This window comes from Pungitius pungitius, chromosome 4, assembly GCF_949316345.1.
Source record: "Pungitius pungitius chromosome 4, fPunPun2.1, whole genome shotgun sequence".
In the NCBI taxonomy this organism is placed as follows: Eukaryota; Metazoa; Chordata; class Actinopteri; order Perciformes; family Gasterosteidae; genus Pungitius; species Pungitius pungitius.
The window spans coordinates 17,918,724-17,942,306 of NC_084903.1; the positions used below are offsets into that span (position 1 = coordinate 17,918,724).

Consider the following 23,583-nt stretch of genomic DNA (forward strand, 5'->3'; position numbering starts at 1 on the left):
ACTTTAAAGGTGATTCTGAGATGTCTTTAATTAGCATACTATACATTTGCAATGCATTCTCTACAGTCTACTAACTACGAACGCTGATTAGGTTTGTCGAGTCTCACCACTCTGATTGCAAATGTCAACGTCGTATTAATTTATCATTTCAAATTCTGAATTTGCATGCACATTACATATTTGTTTTGTGTGCTCAGAAACTTCAAAGACTTAACCTCACTTTGTGCATGTTAAGTAAGTACCTAATTATAAGAAACCTAAGTACCTAAGTATAAGAAAAGTATCTCTCTGAGTGGATGTTGTGTAGATGAAGAGCTGCAATAAAGTAGTCTGTTCTCTGATGTAGATTGTGCAACAATTTTGGTTATCCTATAGTCACACCATACATACAGTATATTGGCTTTACAAATGCTGCAAATTGCAGCCTTTTTTTCATTACATTTTGTTCATTGATTTCATTGAAGTAAAACTCACTAGAAATGCAGTGATAAACTCTTTGAGTGAAACTCAACTCTTCTGTTTTGGATGCTGAGTAATAAATGGGGTTTTATAGTCACACTAATATAGTATCTCTACGTAGGTGTTTTCAAATTAATATACACAATTAGCTAATGCAGACCAAATGTCCCGTTCTTCCTCCCACCGACAACCGTTCCATATGTAGACCTACGTGTACATCTCCCGTTTCATGGACCATTATGTTATCCTCATGGGGCTTTGATGTAATCTGTATATTTCAACCTCGTGTTATCGCCTGCTCTGCACTAAATGAGAGGGAAACATGAGGGACAATAATACAATGTGAACAAGCTGCCTCTTACCAGGTGCAGGTGTCCCGGGAGTCAATGAACTCAGGTGTGAAACATCACTCCCAGGGGATCGGTGTGCATTAGCGGTTTCCCATGCAGCAGATGGCAAGCCATAGAGACAATGAGTGGATGCGACAGTCGAGCCAGGTAAGGAAGAGGGAGGGGCTGACACGGGTTAATCTTGAACTGCCTGTTGAAGGAGCAAATTCAAACCTCCATGCCACGGCGGGGGGGGGGAGGACTGCCGTTTTGAAGTCTATTACACACTTCTGGAGCTCAATTTCATTTTCATATATTCATAACAAACAACAATATGTGGTGGTTAGAAGAGGTTTTTTTCAAATCTCAGATTCAGTGAAGTGCATGATGTGAAGGTTCTGCACCACCTGCTCTCTGTTGACCTCTTGTAACCCCTCCTCCTATGCTATCATTAGGGGACTAGCTTAGCAATTTAGCTAAATAGGCTTACATGCCAGACTCATCTGCTTTGCCAACCTCCACCTTCACCTGTGCACTTTCTCTGAGTTATGTAAACAGATAACATATCTACTCCAGCAGTGGACTCAGGACCAGTTTAATGTGCTCCTGTTTCTGTTGGTTCCAACAACCATTAAGATAAGCTATAGTTGGACGGACTGTCAAAAAAGACGATAACAAAGCCTGTTAACCCCTTTAGGATAAGCATCTTTCGTGTCAAGGATTATTTGCAAAGTGACCCAGATTGTGAATGTCGCTTAGTTTACCTTATTTTTTACCTTCTCACATGGTTCACCTCACAATTGATAGATATTTGCAGTCATAATGTGTCTGTTTAAGTATTTACATTGGATTTGTTTACCATAGCTGTTCTTATAAGCCTACAGTAAAATCAGAGCATATCAGTTAATTCATTTGATTGATATGCTCTGAATGGGACTTATAACACTGTTGATACTATTAAAATAGAGTTTGGATGGGGTCTGTTTTTTCCTTGGAAGGAAACTTCTCCAACACAATCAATTTGGCATACAATTATAGTACCTTTTACACTGTTTTCTACATGCTGTGTAGGCTTGAAATAGCAAAATTATTTTCAAAAGTTGAGTGGATGTTTAAATATTCCATCATGCTGAGAGGGGGTCACTTTTACAATGACAACGTGTTGGTCTTGTGCTGGATGAGATACAAACAATCTAACTAAGAGGCCATATTATTTGTCTAGCTGAGCCTTGACATGTTTCATCAATGTGACACAGTCACAATCATTAAACACAAGCCGCCACATTTATTATAGTTGGAACATTTAGCATTACCCGCCACGTTGATCGGCTCGTTCTTAATTGACTAATTATTACAAACAGAGCCTGCACAACTTGGGGACACATTCTCAATATCTTGCACATGCATCATATTACATTTCCTGGGTCTTGCATAGGGAGATTAAAATCAGATGGCCACCTACCAAATGTAGGTTCAACATATATCTTTGGTTTGGTCTCAGCTAAGTAAACAACCATGGCCACTATATCCAGATGCAGTTGGGTCCTGGATGGGTATGGGGCTTTAAGCATTATCTCATTTTGCACCTGGTAATTAGGTTCAAGAGATTGGGGAGACAAACCGAAAAAGTCTAAACACTAAAACAATGAGCTCTATGAGGCTAAAATGCTCCATAAAGCTCCATAGAATATGGGTTCGCAGCATAATCTCTTATCCTTTGACGCATTATTTGAAATAGAAAAATTATGGTGCAGTTCTAACATAAGAAAATTGAATTTTTAGATTCTATAAAATAATCGCACAGATAGCTGTATTTTTCAAGGGAAAAAACACAAGGCACATATGTTGAATGACTGAATTTATCCATGAAGTTAATTTCCAAGATCTGAAAAAAGAAAGAAGTCACTCTTCAGACGTTCTATTGGCAGTAAATGAAATGTCGAAATGCGGCACACAGTCTGCTGTGCTGGGCCGTTGTTGCCGTGGCTCCGCCCACCCCGTGACGTAGGAGGGAGAGCGTTGAGCCGAGAGAGCAAAGCAGCTTTAATTGCAGGGCAGAGAGAAAAGCCAGCGATGGCTTCGCTCAGCCAGGAGCACCACTACGGGCTGTCCTGCGGACAAAATAACAAAAACAGCCCCAACAGGACGCTGTACCATGTCAAGCTCACGGACACGGCTATCAGGGCGCTGGAGGCGTACCAGAAACTCAAGGTAGCTTTTACCTCGAGCGTTTTTGTGCGTGTGTGTGTGTGTGTGTGGGCGCGCGCGCGCGCGTGTGCGCGCGAGTGTTTTGTGATGAATTTACTCCTGTAAAAGTTGTTGGCTGAGCTCACTTGTGTTTTAAAAGTTGTCTCACTTTTTTGTGTTTGCTTTTTTTTATACACAGATTTTCTATTTATTAATTCACTTTTTTAAAGATGATTTTTTTTAATAGGTTGTGAATAAATGAATTAGAGTCGCTCCGGGTAGGTTACGGTCACCTCTGAATCATTTGGCCACACCACCGAGCAGCGTAGCCGGACTGAACCCTGTGACTGACGGGGAGGACGAGCCCGCCAGCTGTTTGCTGGGAAACCTCCTTTGTGCTTTAAAGTACTGCACAGAGCCCGCAGCCTGCCCTGTTAATTGACAAGTATAGGCTCACAATTAGCTCCAATGGATGCCAACAAAAGCACTTGGGAATTATTGATTGCGTAACTTACATGTAAACATATGTATATTTTTTAATTTTCAATTATTTGGATTACACAACTGTTAATGCCTGCAACTAAGTCACAACAATTGCGTCTGTCTTTCTTTTACCTCAGATCTCTTTACCAAGTGAGCCAGCCATTTGTTTCAAAGGAAACCAAGGGGTAAGTTTCTCCCTTTTTTTTGAGCTCATTGTGCAGTCTGTGTTATTGTGTTGAATCCAATATAGCAACAGAGAACAGGAGGAATATAAAAATGCAGATGTTTAAAACCAAGACTCAGTTGTTTAAAGGGAACGGCATTTGTTGAAAAAACGCAACATTTAAGTTAAATACTGGTATGACGAAAATTATCTCTTCAATTCTACAAACTCAAAGGAAGCTTTCGTTCCTCACGCTCCCCACCCCACTGCATTAGTGGGAGCGCTCCGATGGAGACACATCGCTGGACGTCCACAGCAGATAAGAGCCATGCAGGTTACTGGGTCAGACTGGTGACTGTGGGGCGGCTTTGTTAGGTCACTGAGCGGTGCTGGGGAAAGGACCGGAGGGGGGCGGGGGAAGTGCGGGTGTGCGTGCGTGCGTGTCTGCGTGTGTGTGTGTGTGTGTGTGTGTGTGTGTGAGGGAGTCAGACTCTGCAGTATAGAAAGCAGTTATCAGAAGTCAAATGAGGAGCCTTCAGTGACGGAGATTACCTTTTTGTGCGCCACATTGTTCTCCGTTGGAGAAAGAGTGTGTATTCACACCGCATGTTATACGTTTGGACACATTTGGGCCTCGATCTTTACCCATGTGATCTTGAAGCTGAATCACAATCTCCCGTGTCGAGCCAGAACTATTTGTGTTTTGACTAAAGTCAGGAGCAGCTGTGTCCTTGGGGAATACTTTACTCTTAAGTCTATTCCAATAGCACGGGCCGGTTGGAAAGAAGTTCAACCCCCTTCCTGTCACGACAAGATGAGCTGAGCGGTGGTGAGTTGTTTTTTTTGAGGGTGGGGGCTTGTGTGGTTAACTGACCGGATCAAACCAGTAAGTGTGTTTGTGGTCTCTGAGTGTGTGTCACTCGTAGTTAACCTGAATTGAATCCACTTTTAAAAACGTTTCTTCTTTTTTTTTCAACAAAGGAGAGTGTCTTTATTCTCTCCTTGATAGATTGTGGGCAGTCATATTCATTTTAACTTCCTATCCATCACTACTATTATTATGATCTGGTGGGTGGGCTTTCTAATGAATCCAGGGAGCTTAAAGTAGAGTCTGGACACAAGTTGCCACCATTCCACAGGACTTTCTGCCTGAGAGCCTGTTCTATGCTCGGGGTGTTGGAGGTTAGAGGTCAGTTGGTCAGCTGCTGTTTTTGTTTTCTCTGGCTCTGTAGATCCCAACTGCAAAGGCATGACGCCTCGACAGGAATATGTGAAACATTCGATTTGGAGAAAAACGTCCAGCCCGATCCACCACTTTGCACTTCATGCAGAGAAGTAGTCGGTCATGAAACATGTCTTTATGATTAAGACCCGTTTTATATCTACCTGTAAAAGGTTTTTTTTTTTTTTTTGTGGACTCACAATCTAGTTTATTTAGGATGAATAGTGCTCTGTTATATACGGCACCCCCACATAATTCAGACCTCAGCCCCGTATCTGAGGCTTTCACTGTGATGGCTGAGGGATTGCAGGGCACTCAGCGCTGAATTTATTAACCAAATAAGTGTTTACAGGATATTACAGGATTGGGTAACGCGCTTGATTACAGCGGGATGCATCATGACTTCAGTTGGCATTAGCTTCCCCTGTCTCACTGACTCAGACATTCACAAATGTGTGTTTTTGGCGCGCGGCAGTTTGTGTAGCGCTTGCACAATTTTGCTGCAGTAATAGCAGATGACATGAACGCTACCCTGGCTAATTTTCCCTGCCTCCTTCCCAGGTTGGAGTCCCACTTTTACTCTTTACACTTTTACTGTGTATCTAAATAGAGAGCAAGCTCATCTTTTCTTTAAGTGCTATATATATATATATATATATATATATATATATATATACATATACATATATGTGTGTGTGTGTGTGTGTGCGTGCGAGAGAGAGAGAGTTTAACACCCTATGCTCCATCCGTTTGCCATGACGTGGGTGTGGCAGGTTGTTTTTTTTCATGTGTGTGTTTACGCCGTGTCCTGTGTGGTCTAAAGGCATGATTTATTCATGTCCCACGTCCCCTTTTCCTGTCCTGCGTCCTCTGCCCATTGTGCAGCAGTCTTTTGCCCAGCAGGAGTGGAGTGTGTGTGTGTGTGTGAGAGAGAGAGAGAGAGACAGGGAATCTTTGTCACTTGCTTTTCTATGAGTGTCTGCATTTGAGTTTATTTTTTGTGTGTGTGTGTGTCTATGCTGAGATCCCCCAGAGCCCCCCTCTGATTGTGTGTTGTCTCCTCTGATTTGAATAACAATGAGCGGGGGAATGCAGGCAGTGTGTTGTCAACCTCTTTGGATCACCCAGATTCAATGGAGTACAGTCAGCCCAGGTGTGTTGCGGCCTGCCCCCAGGGTTTGTTTGTGCCCAAAATAATATAAACTTCCCTGCAAATATTCCACTATGAACATTCACTTATTTACCAATGTCCCAAGTTTGAAGTGCAGTCTCGAATCTGACATCTGTGGAAGGGGGGGGGGGGGGGGTCGCACTTACTGCCAGTGCAGTAATCGCTAACCTGTCAAACACACAGGTCAAGAAATTGGACGATTATCTAGATGACTGCACTACACATCTCTGTACAAATGATCTCTGAGCATCTTGACACAAAATGAAGGTACTTAACACATTAATAAAATTGAGTGCAATTAGGAATGCAAGCAGACTTTTTTTCTTTTTTAACTTTCACTGCATTTCAGTGAACTCTTCAGCATACTGTAAACGCTGCGTATGCCAGTAGTTAAAAATACCTTATTTTCTCTCTGATTGCATTAAATCTGTGTTTGACCACAAAGGGGGCAATTGTTGACCAACTGTGCTATTTTAAACCCCTGTGATTATAGCTTGCTGCTCTCGCCGCCTTTCCCCGGATTACATATTTATTTAGCCGACGTGCGAGCGCAAGGCGCGGACAAGTGGCCCCCTGAGATCCAGCAGCGGCTGCTCCGGGAAAATGTGCTCTCTGTCCGATTAAGCAGCTTGAAGATATGGAGCACATCTTGGCTGGCTGAGGGAACGTGTCCTGTGACACTGTGAGCTAATGAGGCATAAAAGGGCACTTGTCCACACACGCGCACACGCACGCACAAACACACACACGCACACACACACACACACACACACGTCATGGTACGGCCCCGCATGTGTGAAAACATAGCGTTTTCTGGAAGAAGCCACCTAGCTCGGATGGAGACAAGGAGGAGCTTTTGTCAAAAACGGTGACCCAAAAATGTGTTGAAGTCTTTGGCCCTGTGGCACCTGCCAGAGACTTATCGTTCTTGGCATTGGAGGGTGAGGGTGGGGGGGGAGACCTCGGGGGATGCTTGTGGCTCAGCACCCTTCCATTTTCCCCCTCCTCCCTAATTTATGCCCACAAATACTGCAGCTCGCAGCTCTGGCAGAAGCTCTGTCCCTCTGTGAAATAGCAAATGAAAAGGAATGGAAGGCGATTACAGGCTGGGGCTTGATTACATGCACTGTTTCCCACTAAAGGCAGCCACATTAATCACCCCGTGCCAGCATGTGGAACCTCGACTAGGGAGGAGACAGTGCTTCGCTCCCGGCATTGACCGATTGACTGTAGGATCAGAAACGCACGCAAAATCTTTCTCTGCCGTCCCCCGTCCCCTCGCTCTTCCAGTCGGCCGGAGACACAGACCCACTATTGTGTTGCGTATGGGGGTCCTCCGTTGGGGAGGGGACTCCTCTTAAATGGCATGTGTCAACTTGTGGCCCTGGGAACGATTTTGTGTCTTTTGTTTGTGATGAGAAGTTTGGTGGGGCCGAGAGGTGGCGGCGACTCGTCGTCTCAACCAGTGTGTGTGTGTGTGTGTGTGTGTGTGTGTGTGTGTGTCTCTAAGCTAATGGCAGAAATATTTGGCTGATAACTAGACTTTGGCCTTTCTTCCTCCTCAGCCTTATGAGTGGCAGTAAGGCTGATTACACCCTGGTGAGAGGAGCTGGAGCTGAGCCACTCTTTGCTCATGCTGGATTAACACACACACACACACACACACACACATGCACAAGGTTTGCATTAACACCGGGCCCCAGAGCGACTTGCCTCCTGCTGATAACAGACACCAGTGGTGGCGACAGGTTTCTCTCCCTCCACCTGCACCTCCTCCCTCACCTCCTATCAACCAGAAAGGGGAAGCAGCGCCATGGCATCCCACTCTGGAGCCGAGGAGGCCAGAACAAAAGACGGCCTGTTTTCAGAAGGCCATTACTCAGGCTGCAGAGGATGTGGAAACAATAGCCTGCATGAGATCTACACCCAGACCCCACATTCAACCGAAAGCTAGCAGGAAACATAAGCCCTGTGCACCGACAGCAGTCTCTCACAGTTTTTGTTCAATCGACTTTATGGTTTGATAAAGCCAGGAAAATGAGCCTCTCCTGTCCTGCGTCTTCAGCGCGTGGAGACATTCATGACAGTCGGAAGTGAGCAATGGCTCATTAAGGTACATACTTTTATTGTTGTTGTTTTTAAATGACAGCACGGTTTCAGTGTTACTTTAATGCGGGTCATACATTTAACATAAACAATATTTGACCTCTGTGTCTAACTCGTCTCGCTCAAGGACACTTTGATACCGGTGACACCGACCCGGTGTTTACAGGATTTAACTTAACTTAACACAGAAAAACATTGACCTTTTTAAAAAAAAATTAAAATTCTTCTAAAAGATTCCGTTCTAATGTCCACGTGCACGAGGTTATGAATGCCAGTTTTCCCAGACGCACACCCACATGCAGGCACCCATTTGCAGGAGTTTAACCACACAATCACACATTGCTCTGTACACACTAGTCTTTCCGGTTTGTGCACAGTGGTGCTATTCAGGACTGCAGGTATCAACTTACCAAACCATAAACTGCGGCTACGTTCTCTTACAAAAGCTGTTGGGGTGAAAAGTTAAAATTTATTCACATTCGTTCCTGCTTTCCAAAATGATTGGTATTAAAAAAAAAAAAAAGAGCGTGACCAATAATTCTCGGAAGCCTGAGGTAATGTGTGTGTGTGTTGATTAATGCGTGTGTGAAATAGAGGGAGTGTTCAGTTCGCAGTATGGTTAATGAGGCTAACTAAGAGTGATTGAGTGATTGACGTCTCTCCGCTGCGAACGGTAACCTCTCATTAAATCTATTTGATTCCCTAGAATTTGTATGTCCATAAAGAGTCTTCAAATCATTATCCTTTACCTCGGGAATTCTAAAACTTAAAAAAAAAGGGAGCCCGTCGCACACAGAATAATGAACTCAAATGGACTCAAAATGGTGAAGCTTGCAGACTCACAGGTAGCCACCAAGAGTGACGCTTTTGAGAGGGAATGACAGCACCGTAGTAAAAAAAAAAAGGGACGTTTTGACATTTTCTGCGGACAAAGGCGGAGGAGGAAATATTAAAAAGACGTAGCTTCCTTAATCACAATGGGGAGACGGTGGTCGGTTTGGATGAAGACTGCCGTGTCTGGGAGTGAAATACGTGAAGTCAGCTGGATTTGTGTTCAAAAGAATCTATTATACTGTATGTAGAAACCCACTTCTCTAGGTTTGACCTTCCAGGGTCACTGAGAATGAATGAGGTCATCAGTCATTTCCGAGTGTGGGGCAATGTTTCTATTTTACTTCTAATGGGTGTCGTTGCTTCCGTTGTTTTTTCTTTCCTTCAACATTCGCAAAGATCAGCAGCGAGGAGCCGCTTTTCCTTGAAAGAAGGACAATAAATATTTCATGGCCTCCTTTTCACTCAAGCGCCTCTCTGTATTTGAATTGCCATGCGTGCCTCTCAGGAGAATGCACCGATGCATTGATGACGGCCCCCGGTGTCTGGGAACGAGAGTGCTTGTCGTAGTTTGCACAGCGGGGGGGGGGGCGGGGGGGGGGCTTTAAGTTGACCCGCCGGGGTCATAAGAGCTGCTGCCTGGTGCACAGCTGAAATCCCGTGACGCCACACAGCGCGAACACAGAGTCCCTACTTCATTAGCTGTTGTGACTGTGGAGGACGATCAGAGGCTTTGTATCAGCAATTTATTTATCAGTTACTTAAAACACTTCATTTTCACCTAGAAGTGCTTTACTTCTTTATCTCTTCTGGGCCGTCTCATAGAAGGATGCGTGAATTTGCTGCTTTCGCACCCAGAAAAAAAAGTTTCTACTGTGCTGAGTTGAACCTTAACAAACCGATACCTCACAGGAAGTCACACTCTCAGGTTGGGTTTAATTGGGAGAGGAATTCAAACAAGACAACAAGCCTCCTCATCATCTGTCTGGGCAATTCTAAAGCAATCCTCATGAGCAGCATTTAAGTGGATAGTGAAACTTTCATTTAGGAAATTGTACCTTCTCAATTCAACAGCCAAATAGACATCGACCTTATTACGTCTCCTCTTTTTTTAAGGAGGTAAAAACTGCCATTAATGCTTATTGTCATTGTTGTTAGGAGGCAGGTTGCTGTTCAGATTGCTTGTTTGAACTACAATCAAAAACTGTGATATATTCAATTTCACGTGTCACGTGTTTTTATTTGAGCCACTTCAATGTACTTGTTGATAATGAAAAGGGTTTAGGGTTCATTTTCTGTGGGATCAGTCCTTGGTCGGCTAATCGTATCAGCACTCGTAGGAATTTGATTATCTCAATCCTCGGATTGTACTGGAGGGAAATTCTTAATTTTTGAAGAACTGATAAGCAGCTGTTTCTTTGGCTTCACAAAGAGTAAAAGCAATTAGATTGCTTGGACTAAAAAAATGAGCTAGAAATCGACACATTTGTGTCTCTGTTTATCACCATCTTTATTTGTCACACCACGTTGGTTGTTGAAATAAAAAGGCTTCATTACAATTCTAGTTGATGGGAATGACTAAGTGATCATCATGGGAAACAATCCCACTGACCAACCTTGCACTCTGTTTCCGTCTCCTACAGGCCATGAGGCTATAAGCGTGTACCATTGGTGTTTTGCTCTGGCAACTTAATCTCAAACTCATCCAATCATAAGTAATGTCACACGTGCATTGAGCAAGCTGGTCTGTATCTTTCAGTGCGATCACAGCTCGGCCATATATAGTGCGCATGAATTCCTGTGGTGAAAGCCTGCGAGTGGAGACATGTGCAGGACGCTGATAAGAGAAGTGAGCCAACGTCTTTGTTGCACGTTTGCACCAAAACGTCTGATGGGACTCTTAAGATCGGCACAAGAGCAAAGGGCCACTTTGCTGAATGTGGGACAGTATTTACTAAATTATTAGTTCGGATTGAGTCCACAGCATTTTTAGGGATTTAAAGTGATAACGAGTTCACCACACAATGTTTGCCTCGAACATCAAATCGTAGGAAAATGTGTTGAACCAAAATCTTTTTTGAATAAGCTTGAATCTTGACGTTAAGCGTTTTAATCACACATTTAAAAAAATAAAAAAAAGTTTGGTAAAGCGGCATGTGGACTCTAGCTACATTAGTAAAGGAAACAAAAGCATAAGTATGAGGGATATTGTGTGTGTTGACACCAACATACTTAAAACCTCCAGTGGATACGTAGAAAAATAAGCATTCATTTGTTGTCATGTTTGTGCTCCTCTGAATCCAATAATGACTTTCTTAGGTTGTTAAATGCTGCTCTTTGTTCATTAGTAGTTAGTCACTAACGTTCTCTGCCTGTTGCATTGCGCTGGGCCGATATCATACAGCAGCTTTACGCTTCACTGCATATAGTAAAGGTCTCGGACTGCAATGCATTAAAAGCAAAACACCATGGGAGACTTCATTTTAAATGTAAATGTTCAAACACAGTCTAAATGACTTATGAATTTCAGATCGTACTCTTCACCCCTGTAGCTTTTGGGTCACTTGCACCCAGACACACAGGAGGACATGAGCTGGGCTGACTGAGGGGGTTGGAATCATGTGGGGGCCCAGGGGCACAGCTGGAGAAAGTAGAGGAAATCCCCCGGGATAAATTTACGCTTAAAGCTGCTTCACACCCCCCCGCCCCCCCGAAAACAAATGGCACAGCTGCCTGTACTGTGAAGAATGGGATGGCTGGGTAACTGGTGACCTCGTCGACACGGTGAGGAATACCTGTGATGACAGTGTCAACATCCTCTGCACACTGACCTTTCGCTCTAAGATTTAACTTGTAATGTTTACTGAAGTCCTCTGTATTTCTCTGTAGCCATTCCTCGTGTACCGGCTAAAACTGCTCTGGTGCCTTTGTAGTGTAGCGCTGAAAATTTCCCATGAAGCAAAATTAAAATACCAGTGAAGTCGAGAAGTATTTCCGAATTCTGCTCTCAGACGTGCAATTACATCTCTCGCAGTGGTCAAATCAGTGCAGATTCTTTTTTTTTTTTCTTCTGTTCCTTGTTTTTCCTGATCTGTTATTACATCCGTGTGCGTGTGTGTTCATGTGTGCATTTGTCTGCCCTGGAGGTTGCAGCCTCGGCTCTGCTGCGCTCCACTGAGTCTGCCAGGAGATCTCATGGACGCCTCAGTGGAGCGGACTCCTAAAAACACTGTTTACCCAAGGAGATATATTTAAAGTTACAGAGCGTCACAAAGTCTCACTCTAGATCCTGTGTGTGTGTGTGTGTGTGTGTGTGTGTGTGTGTGTGTGTGTGTGTGTGTGTGTGTGTGTGTGTGTGTGTGTGTGTGTGTGTGTGTGTGTGTGTGTGTGTGTGTGTGTGTGTGTGTGTGTGTGTGTGTGTGTGTGTGTGTGTGTGTGTGTGTGTGAGAGAGAAATGGGGGTGTATTGTTGCAGTTTGTGTTCCAAATATGACATGAAAAAAAGTACTTTGTAGTCCCACCGATGTTCTCATTATCTTACAGATTGTCTTCAGTGACAATTATCAGGCACGGGTTCAGTATGATTCCTAGAGCATACATTAGATCAATTACAATGGCCATGTTACCTTTTGTCTTACATGCCGTGTCTGTACTTTTAGCTACACTTGTGTCCGTTTCCATTTAACAATGCAACATCTAATAGATACTAGCAGGCTTTTAGAGTGTTATTTTAGAAGGAACTATTTATTTAGGACAACTGCATGTTGATTGCGCAAAGCTTCCATCTGGATGGCTCTTTGCTTTTGGCTACGATGCATTTGGCAGCAGAGTTTGTCTTTTTGAAATTCTCCCATAGTAAATAATTGCTTTCCCTGCACATAGTTTACATTTGAAGGTAACAAAAGATGCATGTACTAAGAAAATAACTGTTTTCTTAAAAACTTTCAAGTACATGCATACAAAATAACTGTCTGGTATCATTGTCTTCATCCGTGTGTTATTATGGAGACATATATATGTAATCTGTTTAGCAAAAGCCTTATAAAAACAGATAGGCAGAGCTGGCATAGAGGGGACTGAACTTACTGTGTGTTTTTTGTTTATTCGCTTATGGAACTCTTTACCAATTATCTATCTGCCTGTATGTTGTTTAGTAAACTGTTCTGTTTCTTCTGTTCCTCTGTGTAGTACATCAAGATCCCTGCTCCAACACCAGAGTCACCTTCTGCGCTCCGCGTCTTTTCCTTTTACTTATCCAGCGACAGCAAAGACCAACCTCAAGCCAGCTTTGACTGCATCCATCAATATGTTTCAAGGTATGGAGTAAACTCACTCGGATCAAACGGGAGGCTGGGATAAAGTTGTTATTATATTATTCATTGTATTCTTATTTGTTCTTAGTCTCTACGTCTCTCAAAATCAAAAGTTGTTCTTTCACCGACTATATGTTCATTCAATAAAGTGCAACTTAAGTAAGAAAACATCACATGTCTCTGAGGGCATCGAGGGAGACCATTAGCCCACTGCTTGCTGTACACAGGATGGAGCCATTTAAATCCCCAGTATATTTCTGAGCTGACCCTCTTATTACTGGGATCTGCGATGCCTTGTTTGAGCAGTGGATATGCCTGGAAACTGAGAGTAACACGCTGGTGCTGCCTCCTGCTGCCAGACGGGTAACTGAGGTCTGAACTCAAACCTCTGGCTCCAGTCAGCAGGAGGACCAGGTCCTCCTCTCTTTGTCCCTCCATGAGCTTTATATATAGAGGAGAAAGAGGAGAAATCCTCACTAGTCAGTCCTGATTATTATTGTGTTATGAATATGAATATAGGATAACGGGCTATGAAAAAAATATAAATTTGACTTCATAGTAAAAAAAAAAGAGGTTAATTGATTACATTAATGTGGACCAGGTTCATGTAGTAAACTTTTTTTACCATCTTTTTTATGTTCTGCTGTCAGAAACCAAACTAATCCCAGTGGGTTTTTTTTTTTTTTTTTTCCACGGGCTTCATCCTGCTTTGAACCAGGCGATGTGGCGTTCTCGCATGCAGCGGACTGCGGGGCTATATCTAGTGTGTGACATAACATACAGTAACCATAGACCCGTGTTAGCCAGCGCTCACCACTAAGCCACTTTACTCTGCACGGCAGCCATGTTGGTATGCGGCCCTAAATCCGCCTGTGGGCCCCGGGTCTTTACAGTGTTTACCGTACAGCCAGCAGAAAGCCCGTGGTTCAAAGGCTCTGTGCTCTTGGTACGCAGCGACGGCCGTGAGCAGCTGGAAGGTCAAGGCACCATCCAGGACAAGATCACGGTGTGCGCCACCGACGACTCCTACCAGATGACCCGCGAGAGGATGTCTCAGGTGGAGAAGGACAGCTGGAGCCGCTCTGCCATCGAGATCAAACCCGGGGCCACACATCCAAGTAAGAAAAGACTGGATGTCTTTGAGGAGGAAAAGCAGGAGATCGTAGCATGACACATCTGCATATTTTCATTGGGGAGAGGCCAAACGGCTTTAAGCCTGAAGAGGGATCAAATTGAATATGGATTCACTGATGTCATATAAAAACCAAAACAGAAATATAATAGCACCAATAAAAGCAATGGGACGATGTCTCACATGAGAAAGTCATTCTGTGTTTATTGCTGGAAACCAGATATTTATTTTACTCTGGATGTGAAATGAGACCAGATGTGCAGGCCATATTTTAGGATATAGAAATAAGGCAAAAAGCTAACAATCCTCTTTCATTTATTTATTTATGTCTGGGAAGTACAAGTTTACATGTATTGGTCAAAGTCCATTTATTTTCAAGCGTTATTTATGAGTTGAAAGCTTAGCTAAGATCTTCCTGTTTCTTCTGTTGAAAATATGGTTTTGTGTATCTCTAAAACTGGGCTGATGAAGATTAAACATTCGCTTTGTAGGGCTGTTACCAGTTTTTGTTGTTGTTGTTGTTGTTTTTAACAACAACTTAAGCAAAACTGATTAAAGGCCTTTGATGGATAATGGATTAAAAATTCCAAGAGGTTTTCCACAAAACTGAATAACAAATATTTACAGGAGGCAATATCTTACTGCACCAATTTAGTTTGGGCATTTGATGCAGCTTTTGCCGTAGTGTTGATGTGTCTCAGGCATGATAATACTGTGCAACATATTGATGACATGAGACTCTTACCCAACCTTTTCCGTTGTTATGTAATAACGCTTCTCGGCTTGATTCTCGACCCCTGTGCCAGTGCTGGAGCTCAAGGGGAGAAGAAACTGGGTGGTTAAGACCAAATTTAGACTGTTGATTGTGTAACATCAGGAAAAGGTGACTTGGCAACACACTTGGCCAAAGGGAAACATTTAATACTTTCACTCTGCATTCACCTTTTAGCCTGAGAAAGTACGCATGAACAGATTATCCGTCACTCCAAAAGCTAAACGCAACGCCTCGCATATGATGCTGCACACCGTAATTAGGTCATACGTCTTGTGTATTTTTATCAGTGTTTATGGCTGCTAGTAGAGTAACAGTCACGCAAAGTCTTATCACTTGGCAGTACATACGTTTTGTGGTTGAAAGGACCGCATTCTTTTTCTCTAGCTTTGCCCCACTCTGACCTTCAACTGTTAAGATTAATCTGTAATGGGATTAGCACAGAGAGATGGCTTTCACTGCTACGTCCGTCCGTCTGCTGCGGAGATGTAAGGACTTGATCATTGGGGTGTTTATGTACGCCTACATGTACGTGTGAGCTGAGTAAAAGGTTAACGGAGGATGTTTGACGAATGTCGCCCCTTTAGCCGAGTCATCCAGTTGTTCAACTATTCAACAAATGTTGAGACTTGTAAAATGTGGTTAGGCGGCTTTTGTTTGACCTCCTCCATAGAAATGTCAAATGTTTAATTTTTTTTAATCTTGCGCGACACATTTGACTGAATTCCTGTTTTAGTTTCCTTGCTCAGGGCTTAAAATTCCGTTCCAATTAGCTTGAGTCTAAGTCTCTCCAAATGTCATGAAATCCCTGAGATTAGATTTCTTGTGATTTACTGAAACTAATTTAAAGGCAACGAATGGTTTAGGATGAAAAGTGCAGAGCATCAAATAGTTTCAACAAAGTCGTCCGAATACAACTTCAGTGTCACTTACAAGTCTTGTTTTCTCTCTAATCTACTTTTTTTTTGTGTGTGTGTGTGTGTATAGCAAAATGTGTCAAGCTCCACAAGAGGCCAGCTCCTCTGTCTGCACCAGACACCAGCGTCCACAAGCAGTCCACCAACAACAGGAAGAACGGCGGCATGGCCACGCCGACCCAGAAGCCCTTGAGGGAGCGCATCATCCACCTCCTAGCTCTCAAGCCCTACAGGAAACCAGAGCTGCTGCTGTGGCTGGAGAGAGAAAGAGCCGGCCCGAAGGACAAGACCGAGCTGGGCGCTATGCTGGAGGAGGTAAGCGCAAATAACTTGTGGTTAAGGTTTTGTACATTTGCAAGACCTGCAGAATCCTAACATTAGTACACAAAACCATTTAACACCACTAAAAAAAAGGAAAAGGTTTGCCCCCTTTTTTTAAATAAAACTTGGGATCTAATCATTTATTTTGTTACATCCCTATATACATTGTTTTGCAATTCATAAATGATGATTTATACTGTCTGCGTGTGTGTGTGTGCGCGCCTGTCTTGACTATTTACTGCCCTTGTGCTTGTTGATGCGCTGCATGTGGTTTTCGTGTCCGTGCATGTGTGTAATTAGGTCGATGCTGTAATTGTCTCTGCAGAGGTTGTGTTTGCAGTGGGGCGGGCCCCTCTGTCAGGCGGCCCCAGAAAGATAGATGTCCTCTGAGAAAGTCAGTCTGATGAGATTAGAGAGGAGGTTAAAGCCTGGGACACTGTTGGGAACAGAATTTTAAAAAAAGAAGGGTTTTGCTTTTAAAGGGATGTGGCACTTTCAGCACATCCAGTTGCTCATTGTACCCTTTTTCTTTTAAAAGATGGTGACAGTGTTGATATTGTGTCCACTTATTACAGATAAGGGCCATATGGGCCCACTGGAGGGAAGGGAGGCACGGGAGAACCAGTACTCCAGCACTCTGAGAGCGATTGTAGTGCTTGCAAACGTTGCCACTTTAGTCCACAGCACTGCCAAATTCAACACGAAATAAAGTTCCTCGTTGTACTCTTTTTCTTTTAAAAACAGAAACATTGTTTTTATAAATGTATCCCGAAAACATACATTTGGAATGTGGTGGTTGTTATTATTGCAAATGTGTTATTGCATCACATTTGCAATAATCCCCAATACACTAATGCACATAATCAACATCAAAGCAAAGGTATTTTATTCCACAATTTGAAATAACTATGGGGTATTTTATTTCAGGTGGCAAGAGTGAATCCCAAAGACAGCAGCTACCTGCTGAGGGATGAGTTCTACAAGCATGTGCAGAGGGACTGGCCCGGCTACAGCGAGGAGGAGAGGCAGCACGTCAGCAGGATGCTGGCCAGGTGGGTCAGCGACACAGAAACACATTCTGCTATTGCAACAAACCTAGAAATTACTCTGCCTCACACTGAACAGCCAGCTCCTCTGCAGGGGGATGCAATCGTCTCTTCACGTTAAGTCTTGTGTGTTGATTGTTGCTGACAAAGTGCTAATTGGAACATAAAACAATAGAGTCTTACATCTCAAGGCAGGCAGTTGTTCAGTTTTCTTCTTTTCTCAGTCAAACACATTTTGGTAGACGTGCTAATCAACAATAAGAAACCAAGAAAGGATTTGTATTACGTCTCCTGTAAATCTGCATGGCCTTACAGCGATGACAGTTTGAACGTAAAACTTTGGTAATATTTTTTATCTAAATAAAGGAATTTTCTTTCTCTCTCTTTTCGCTCAACAGGAAGTTGCAGCCACACGTTGGACATCAACCAAGGAATCTTCAAGCAAATGTGTCCGTGCTAAAGACGTCTGAGGATACGACACTACAGCACAGCACAGCAAAGAATCCTGCAGTGGTAAATGACTTTTCAGTATAGATTTAGATTTTTCAGTAAACCAATATAAGATAGTTACGTCAATGTCACAATAGTACACAGTCCTATTAACAGTTTTTAGTATTAGATTTGGTATAGGCTATTTAAAAATAAATATATTGTATAGTGTCTTTTGGCATGTTGAACTGTACCGTTGCAGGTCTGCAAAAATGCCATTATTGATTTTCTGTCCTGTTTTTTTTTTTTTTTTTTCTTCCAGAAACGTCCTGTGCCTTTTGACTTATTGGAAAAGCCAACTGTTAAGAGACAAAGACCTGCGGACCAAAAGTTGCACCAGCGGCCCCCGGTGAACGGACTGTTAAACAATAAAGGACACGACGCTGCAGCTCCGATGCTCAGCCCCGGTTTCCTCACAAAGACGGAGTTTCAACGGACAAGTAACCACACTAGTGACCAAGGCGGCTCGCCAGGGGGCCACGGCGGCTTTCCTGTAACGCACAAGCTGAGGAGCGCCTCCGACACACACGTCTCAGCGGAGAGCACAGATCAAGAAGCCAAAGCGAGCAGCCAGCAGCCACCGCAGAGGGACTCTGACTGCGCCCACCTGCAGCTCGACAACGGCCAGCACAGAAAGAAGAAATCTAAAAAGCACAAAGACAAGGAGCGGGAGCGGTTGAAAGACAACAAGGGCACGGAATGGTTAGAGACGAGTCCTGATCTTAAGCAGAACCTGGACCATCATGACCGTAAGCGCCCCTTTTCTTTCTTTTTTTTTTTTTTCTTCCAAGTAGACTTTTGTTGTGACTAACATTAGCATTTATAGCGTTTGGTCGCATCCTGCAAGCCGACACAGAGAGAGGTTGGTGGATTTTGATCTAATTTCAGATTTTGTGATAAAATCTTTTCTCCGTTTTGACTTTCACGACCTTGGCAACTCTGAGAAAGTTCTCAGATGTGGCTTAATTGCCTTTTGCCGCATCTCTGGCTTCATCTCCATACCTCTGGTTTCCCTCCTCCATCGTAAAAAATAACACGATGACCACACAGACTGTGAGCTGATGACATCATAAGCATGATTATCTCATAAGCATAACTGCACTGGCTCCCTTAACCCTATTCTCTGGGGTCGTCAGTGTGTTATGTGGTTGATTGACTCAACAACAGCCCGAGCGCTGCTTTGCGTCTCTAAGCTGACAGGTCTCCTGATACCCGCACGCTCTCAGCTCGCATGCACGCACGCACTCGTGCTGCGGTTTGCCAAAATTGCGACATTCAGACCACGACAACGTGTCATGTAGAAAACTGTGTTGAGGCTGCTGGAGCTAACGTCAATATCTTCATCCAATGCTTTTATTCCAGATCCTGACATCACAAATGCTGTGGCCTCTGAGGAGAAGCCGGATTATGTGCTGTGAGTGTAAACATGTTTTAAACATAGTAACAATCATAACCATCCCGTTCTTAATCGTTTGTTGTTATTTTTCCTTCAACAAGAGGAATTATTTTAAGCCACCAGAGCGTACAGTGACTGGTCTTGTTACAGGATGGTAGATCGTACCATAACTGGTTCTTCTGAAACATTTAACTTGTCTCCAGTGGTGATAAGTGGTATGGATTGTGCAAATACGCCCTGTATCCTTAGCTGCGTTTTAAATCCCATACTTTTTCTATTGCACATACTGGAGCTACCCTTTCAAAGTACAAACTATTGCATGCAGTATGCATTCAGTTGGGACTTTGACATGCAATTGCACCTTGAGCTCTGACCCACTTGCTCAAACATTCACAGCACAGACTGGTGTGGTTCAGAGTAGCCAGAAAAGTATTCTGGCTTGCAAACATTTGGCCAAACGCTGAAGGGCATCATGGTGTATTGAGACGTTTTGCATCCTAATGGTACACACTAAATAGTATGGTAGTATGCGACTTAAAATGCACAGCTCATCTGTATCTTTATGCTGCCATCTAGTGTCCTTGCGAGGTGCTGCAATTAAAGAACATTTGAGGAAATGGCCTCTCGTTTGTGTCTCTTCTTTTAGAACGTATGACACCATCGTGAGTTTGGAGCAACGTGGGAGGTACCAGGAGGATTTCTGTGCAGAGTATGATGAATACAAAGACCTGCACTCCCGGATCGCCACCATAACTCACATGTTCGTTCAGTTAGGATCCAAGATCAAAAGCTTGTCCCCTGGCACACAAGAATATAAGGTACTTATTTACCACCAGGTCTGATACGTGGAGTGCATCGGATAAACAATATGTACCATTGTTTTATATATTTGTGTTTTGTATCATTTTAGATAATGGAAGACCAGATTCTTGAAAAGTACAACAAGTATCGAAAGGTAGGTCAAATAAAAGAACCTACATGTTATTTTAAAGTTACTGATGTGGAATTCTGGGATTCAGCTCAACATCAGATTAAAAAAAACCTGAAGGTTCCAAAGAGACTCCATCAGATAAAAGTGATGGCCAAGTGAGCAGATGAGTGTGGTCCGAGGAAGACCGATGGAACTGGTGTGAAAACCTTTTTTCTCTCTTCTCTCTCAACTTAGAAGTTCCCCGGCTACCGGGAAGAGAAGAAACGCTGCGAATATCTCCACGAGAAACTGTCCTACATCAAACAGCTAATCAAGGACTACGACGTCTCTCATGCTTCTTCATAGCATCGGCTCTCCCCTTCATCAGATTTTTTTTATGGAACGCTCTTCTTTGAAATAGAAATTGCCCTAATGGTTTTTGCGACGTTGTTAAAACCAGTGACAGTGTATGCCAATTCAATGGTAATATTTAAGATTGTAGTAAATATTATATAATTGTTTTTGTTACACACATTGTCAAACATTGCTCTTGGCAGTGTTCTCCTTTCCATTTTTATAGATTTAAAGACATGCAGTGTCATTTTTAAATTCCATAACAAAGCGGCCTCATTATTGACTGAAGCAGACCAGTGTAAAAAAAAAAACTGAAATATTTGAAGCCTTCATGTCTTCTGATATAAATGTGGGAGGTCATTCTACTTGCCACTTAACGTCTCCGGCATTTATCCTGGATCAAGACCGGTTTAATGCCGTTGCTGCTGTTGCATCAAGATATTTAATCAATATTTTAAATAGGAAACAAGTGAAGTCATTTTAGTGATTGGCAGAAAAAAATATTTTAAGTTATATATATATATAAAGTGACAAATTAAAAATGAGGATGTTTTTGCAATACAGCCATTAAGGGTCTTGTACTTTCTCTTGTACTTTTTCAAATTGGCTTGAAATGTTAAGATTTAGTTTATGCAATCTCCCAAATGCACTTGTGTGTGTAAAGTATTTATTCACCATACCCCTTTCTTTCGAGTGACTGGTAACGGGACCAACCTGCTTGGCCTTGATGACAGTCTCAATCATTTGGTTGAAGGACTATTTCCTCGCCGAATGCTTGTCGGGCCCCCTATTTAATTCACAGTATTCTAACCCACTGCATAGAAGTGTCTTTTTCTCTTTCCAAGCACTACTGATCTATTTAATCTTAAACCACCTGCCTTTTATTCTGCGCTGTTTGTCTCTTCAGCTTCTCAGGTCTGATTGAAGTGTTTGTGTGTTTCAAGCAGCCGGGTCGGCGAGCAGTTCCCGAGGTTTGCCCAGCTGTGTCTGTCCTGACACAGTTATGGAGAGTGAATGGGGTTATAGTAAAGAGGTGCGGTACTGTTTAAATTACTAGCCTGGAAGGTTTATTTGCTTCGGTTTCCAGTTAATAATCCTTGTCCATTCGATTTTGTTCTTGCACTAAACCCAGTCTGAAATGGGGGGGGCAGCAGACCAGCTTAACTTCCTTGCAGATTGTAAGTGTTCCTTGTGGTTTTTGTTCAGAATGTTATCATGCAGTCAATGACACAAAAAGCCTTAATGTTCCACTTTTATAGTACAAAATCATCAAAAGGAGATCAAATCCACACACATATGTAGTCTGCCTTATATTACTGTTCGGTGTCTTAGCCATTCCTCTGTTCAAATGGATGCCAGTAGTTGCTCTCCCACCAAATGAATAGTACTGAAATTAAAAGGAGGTGTTTCATAATGTGATTTAAAACAAAAAAAAATCGAATGCACAGTATGATTGGCTGTGACAGCGTTGCTCATTCATCAGTTGCATTTGGAAACCTGGTACTGTTTTTAATAGAGATTTTCAGTTATTTATGATTAGGAATATGACTTTGGTTTATTCTGCGGCTGGTGTTTGTGTTGACATGCTATCTGACTTAGCTATAAGCACATGGAGAAGCTTCATTGGATGATCATACAGTGATTCCGGCTATATTTTAAGCAGACAAAGAAAACCTTGTTAAAATACTAAATCCCAAACATCTTGTGGGTGGTAATTATTAGGAGGCGTCAAGGAGGGAACCGGTCAAGTAGTTGATTAAAGACCACATTTATCTGTGGGTTATTTGATTTTGATGGAGACCATAATTGTACGTGGCTTGTGTGCGTAGGATGAATACATCAATGGTCAGACGGAACATGTCTTTCAAAATCACTAAATGAGTTTTATTTATCCGTACTGTCTTGATCACAAGCTGCAACAAAAAAAAAAGGTTCATGAAGTGTTTTTTTTTTTTGGACAGACTATTTACAAGGCACCTCTACTGCAGAGTAAGTGTTTTGTTGTTGTACTACTATACCTGCTGAAGGGAACGCCTGATCTTGGTCACAGGAGTCAGAGAAGAGAATATATGTTTTATGAACTACATTTTACAGATGTCTTTTTCTTTTTTGTGCAAATTTCAAAGGAATAAAAACATCAATGTCATTTTAAATTTGTCCTAAGCCTTTTTTCTTGAGTTTTGAGTTAAATTTATGATTTATGTTTTTCACAATATTTTACCTCCGTGCAGTTGCTTGGGAATCTACTGTACTGTGATGTTTCTGCATTTACTGGTATATTCATTAAGTGTGTGAAACAACATCGCTCTTGGAATGATGACACCCCAAAAGTAGTTATAGACACATCTCGAACGATTTATAAAGAAACACTTGTTAAAGACCAGATAGGACCAGAGAAGACCCCCCCCCCCCCCCCCCTAAAACGATTAACGTTATGTTAAATCTAACTGCCAAAAGTAGACGAACCGTTAAATGAAAAACTGATGGCACTCGTGTTGATTACTTAAGTACCAGGTGCTCCGCCAGCCTCCATGAACAAATGCACATAGCAACCGTTGTCATGACGACGCTAATACACTTCCCTGCTGGTGCGACAGTTTTAAGGTAAGACGCCTGGCTCACGGTGTGAGAGTATATCACATTTCCAGGTGACATTTGTGTTAATTTACAGCTAACGAACGGTCACTTCCTTAGCTAGCGTGAGTGTGTGGTGTGAACAAGAGTGAACGTCAGTTAACGTCAGTTATGCCACTTGCTCCCCCGGAAGTAATATAACGTTAGTTATAACTTGTATGTAACGATAGCTCATCCAATGATTTTCTACATCGATATAGAATTACTTACAGTGAATTTGTTGTCACTATATTTGTATGCTGTAGCTAAGCCGAGCAGCCTACTACGTTTACGTCAACTTCCTTTTGTACAGCCTCTGCAGTCTGTTTAATTGTTTTCTGCACATAATTATTTTTGCTAGTTAATTACT

At 42.6% G+C, this 23,583-nt stretch overlaps 1 protein-coding gene across 1 annotated transcript; it reads left to right on the forward strand.

Moving 5' to 3' along the window:
- Window positions 1-2,782: 2,782 nt before the first annotated feature.
- Window positions 2,783-22,746, forward strand: LOC119197300 (RNA polymerase II elongation factor ELL2-like). Its single transcript, XM_037453497.2, has 12 exons — window positions 2,783-2,999; window positions 3,596-3,643; window positions 13,139-13,266; window positions 14,218-14,381; window positions 16,155-16,399; window positions 17,333-17,457; window positions 17,850-17,964; window positions 18,203-18,689; window positions 19,303-19,354; window positions 19,983-20,154; window positions 20,247-20,291; window positions 20,502-22,746. The coding sequence occupies exons 1-12, from the start codon at window positions 2,862-2,864 to the stop codon at window positions 20,610-20,612; spliced, it is 1,830 nt and encodes a 609-aa protein (XP_037309394.2). The 5' UTR covers window positions 2,783-2,861; the 3' UTR covers window positions 20,613-22,746.
- The last annotated feature ends 837 nt before the right edge of the window (window positions 22,747-23,583 follow it).

Bases quoted from the DNA above. Each gene is read 5' to 3' on its own strand.
- LOC119197300 (XM_037453497.2), top strand. From the start codon at position 2,862: ATGGCTTCGCTCAGCCAGGAGCACCACTACGGGCTGTCCTGCGGACAA. The intron at 17,458-17,849 runs GTGGGTCAGCGA...TTCGCTCAACAG, and splicing joins GTCAGCAGGATGCTGGCCAG to GAAGTTGCAGCCACACGTTG. The intron at 18,690-19,302 runs GTAAGCGCCCCT...CTTTTATTCCAG, and splicing joins GAACCTGGACCATCATGACC to ATCCTGACATCACAAATGCT.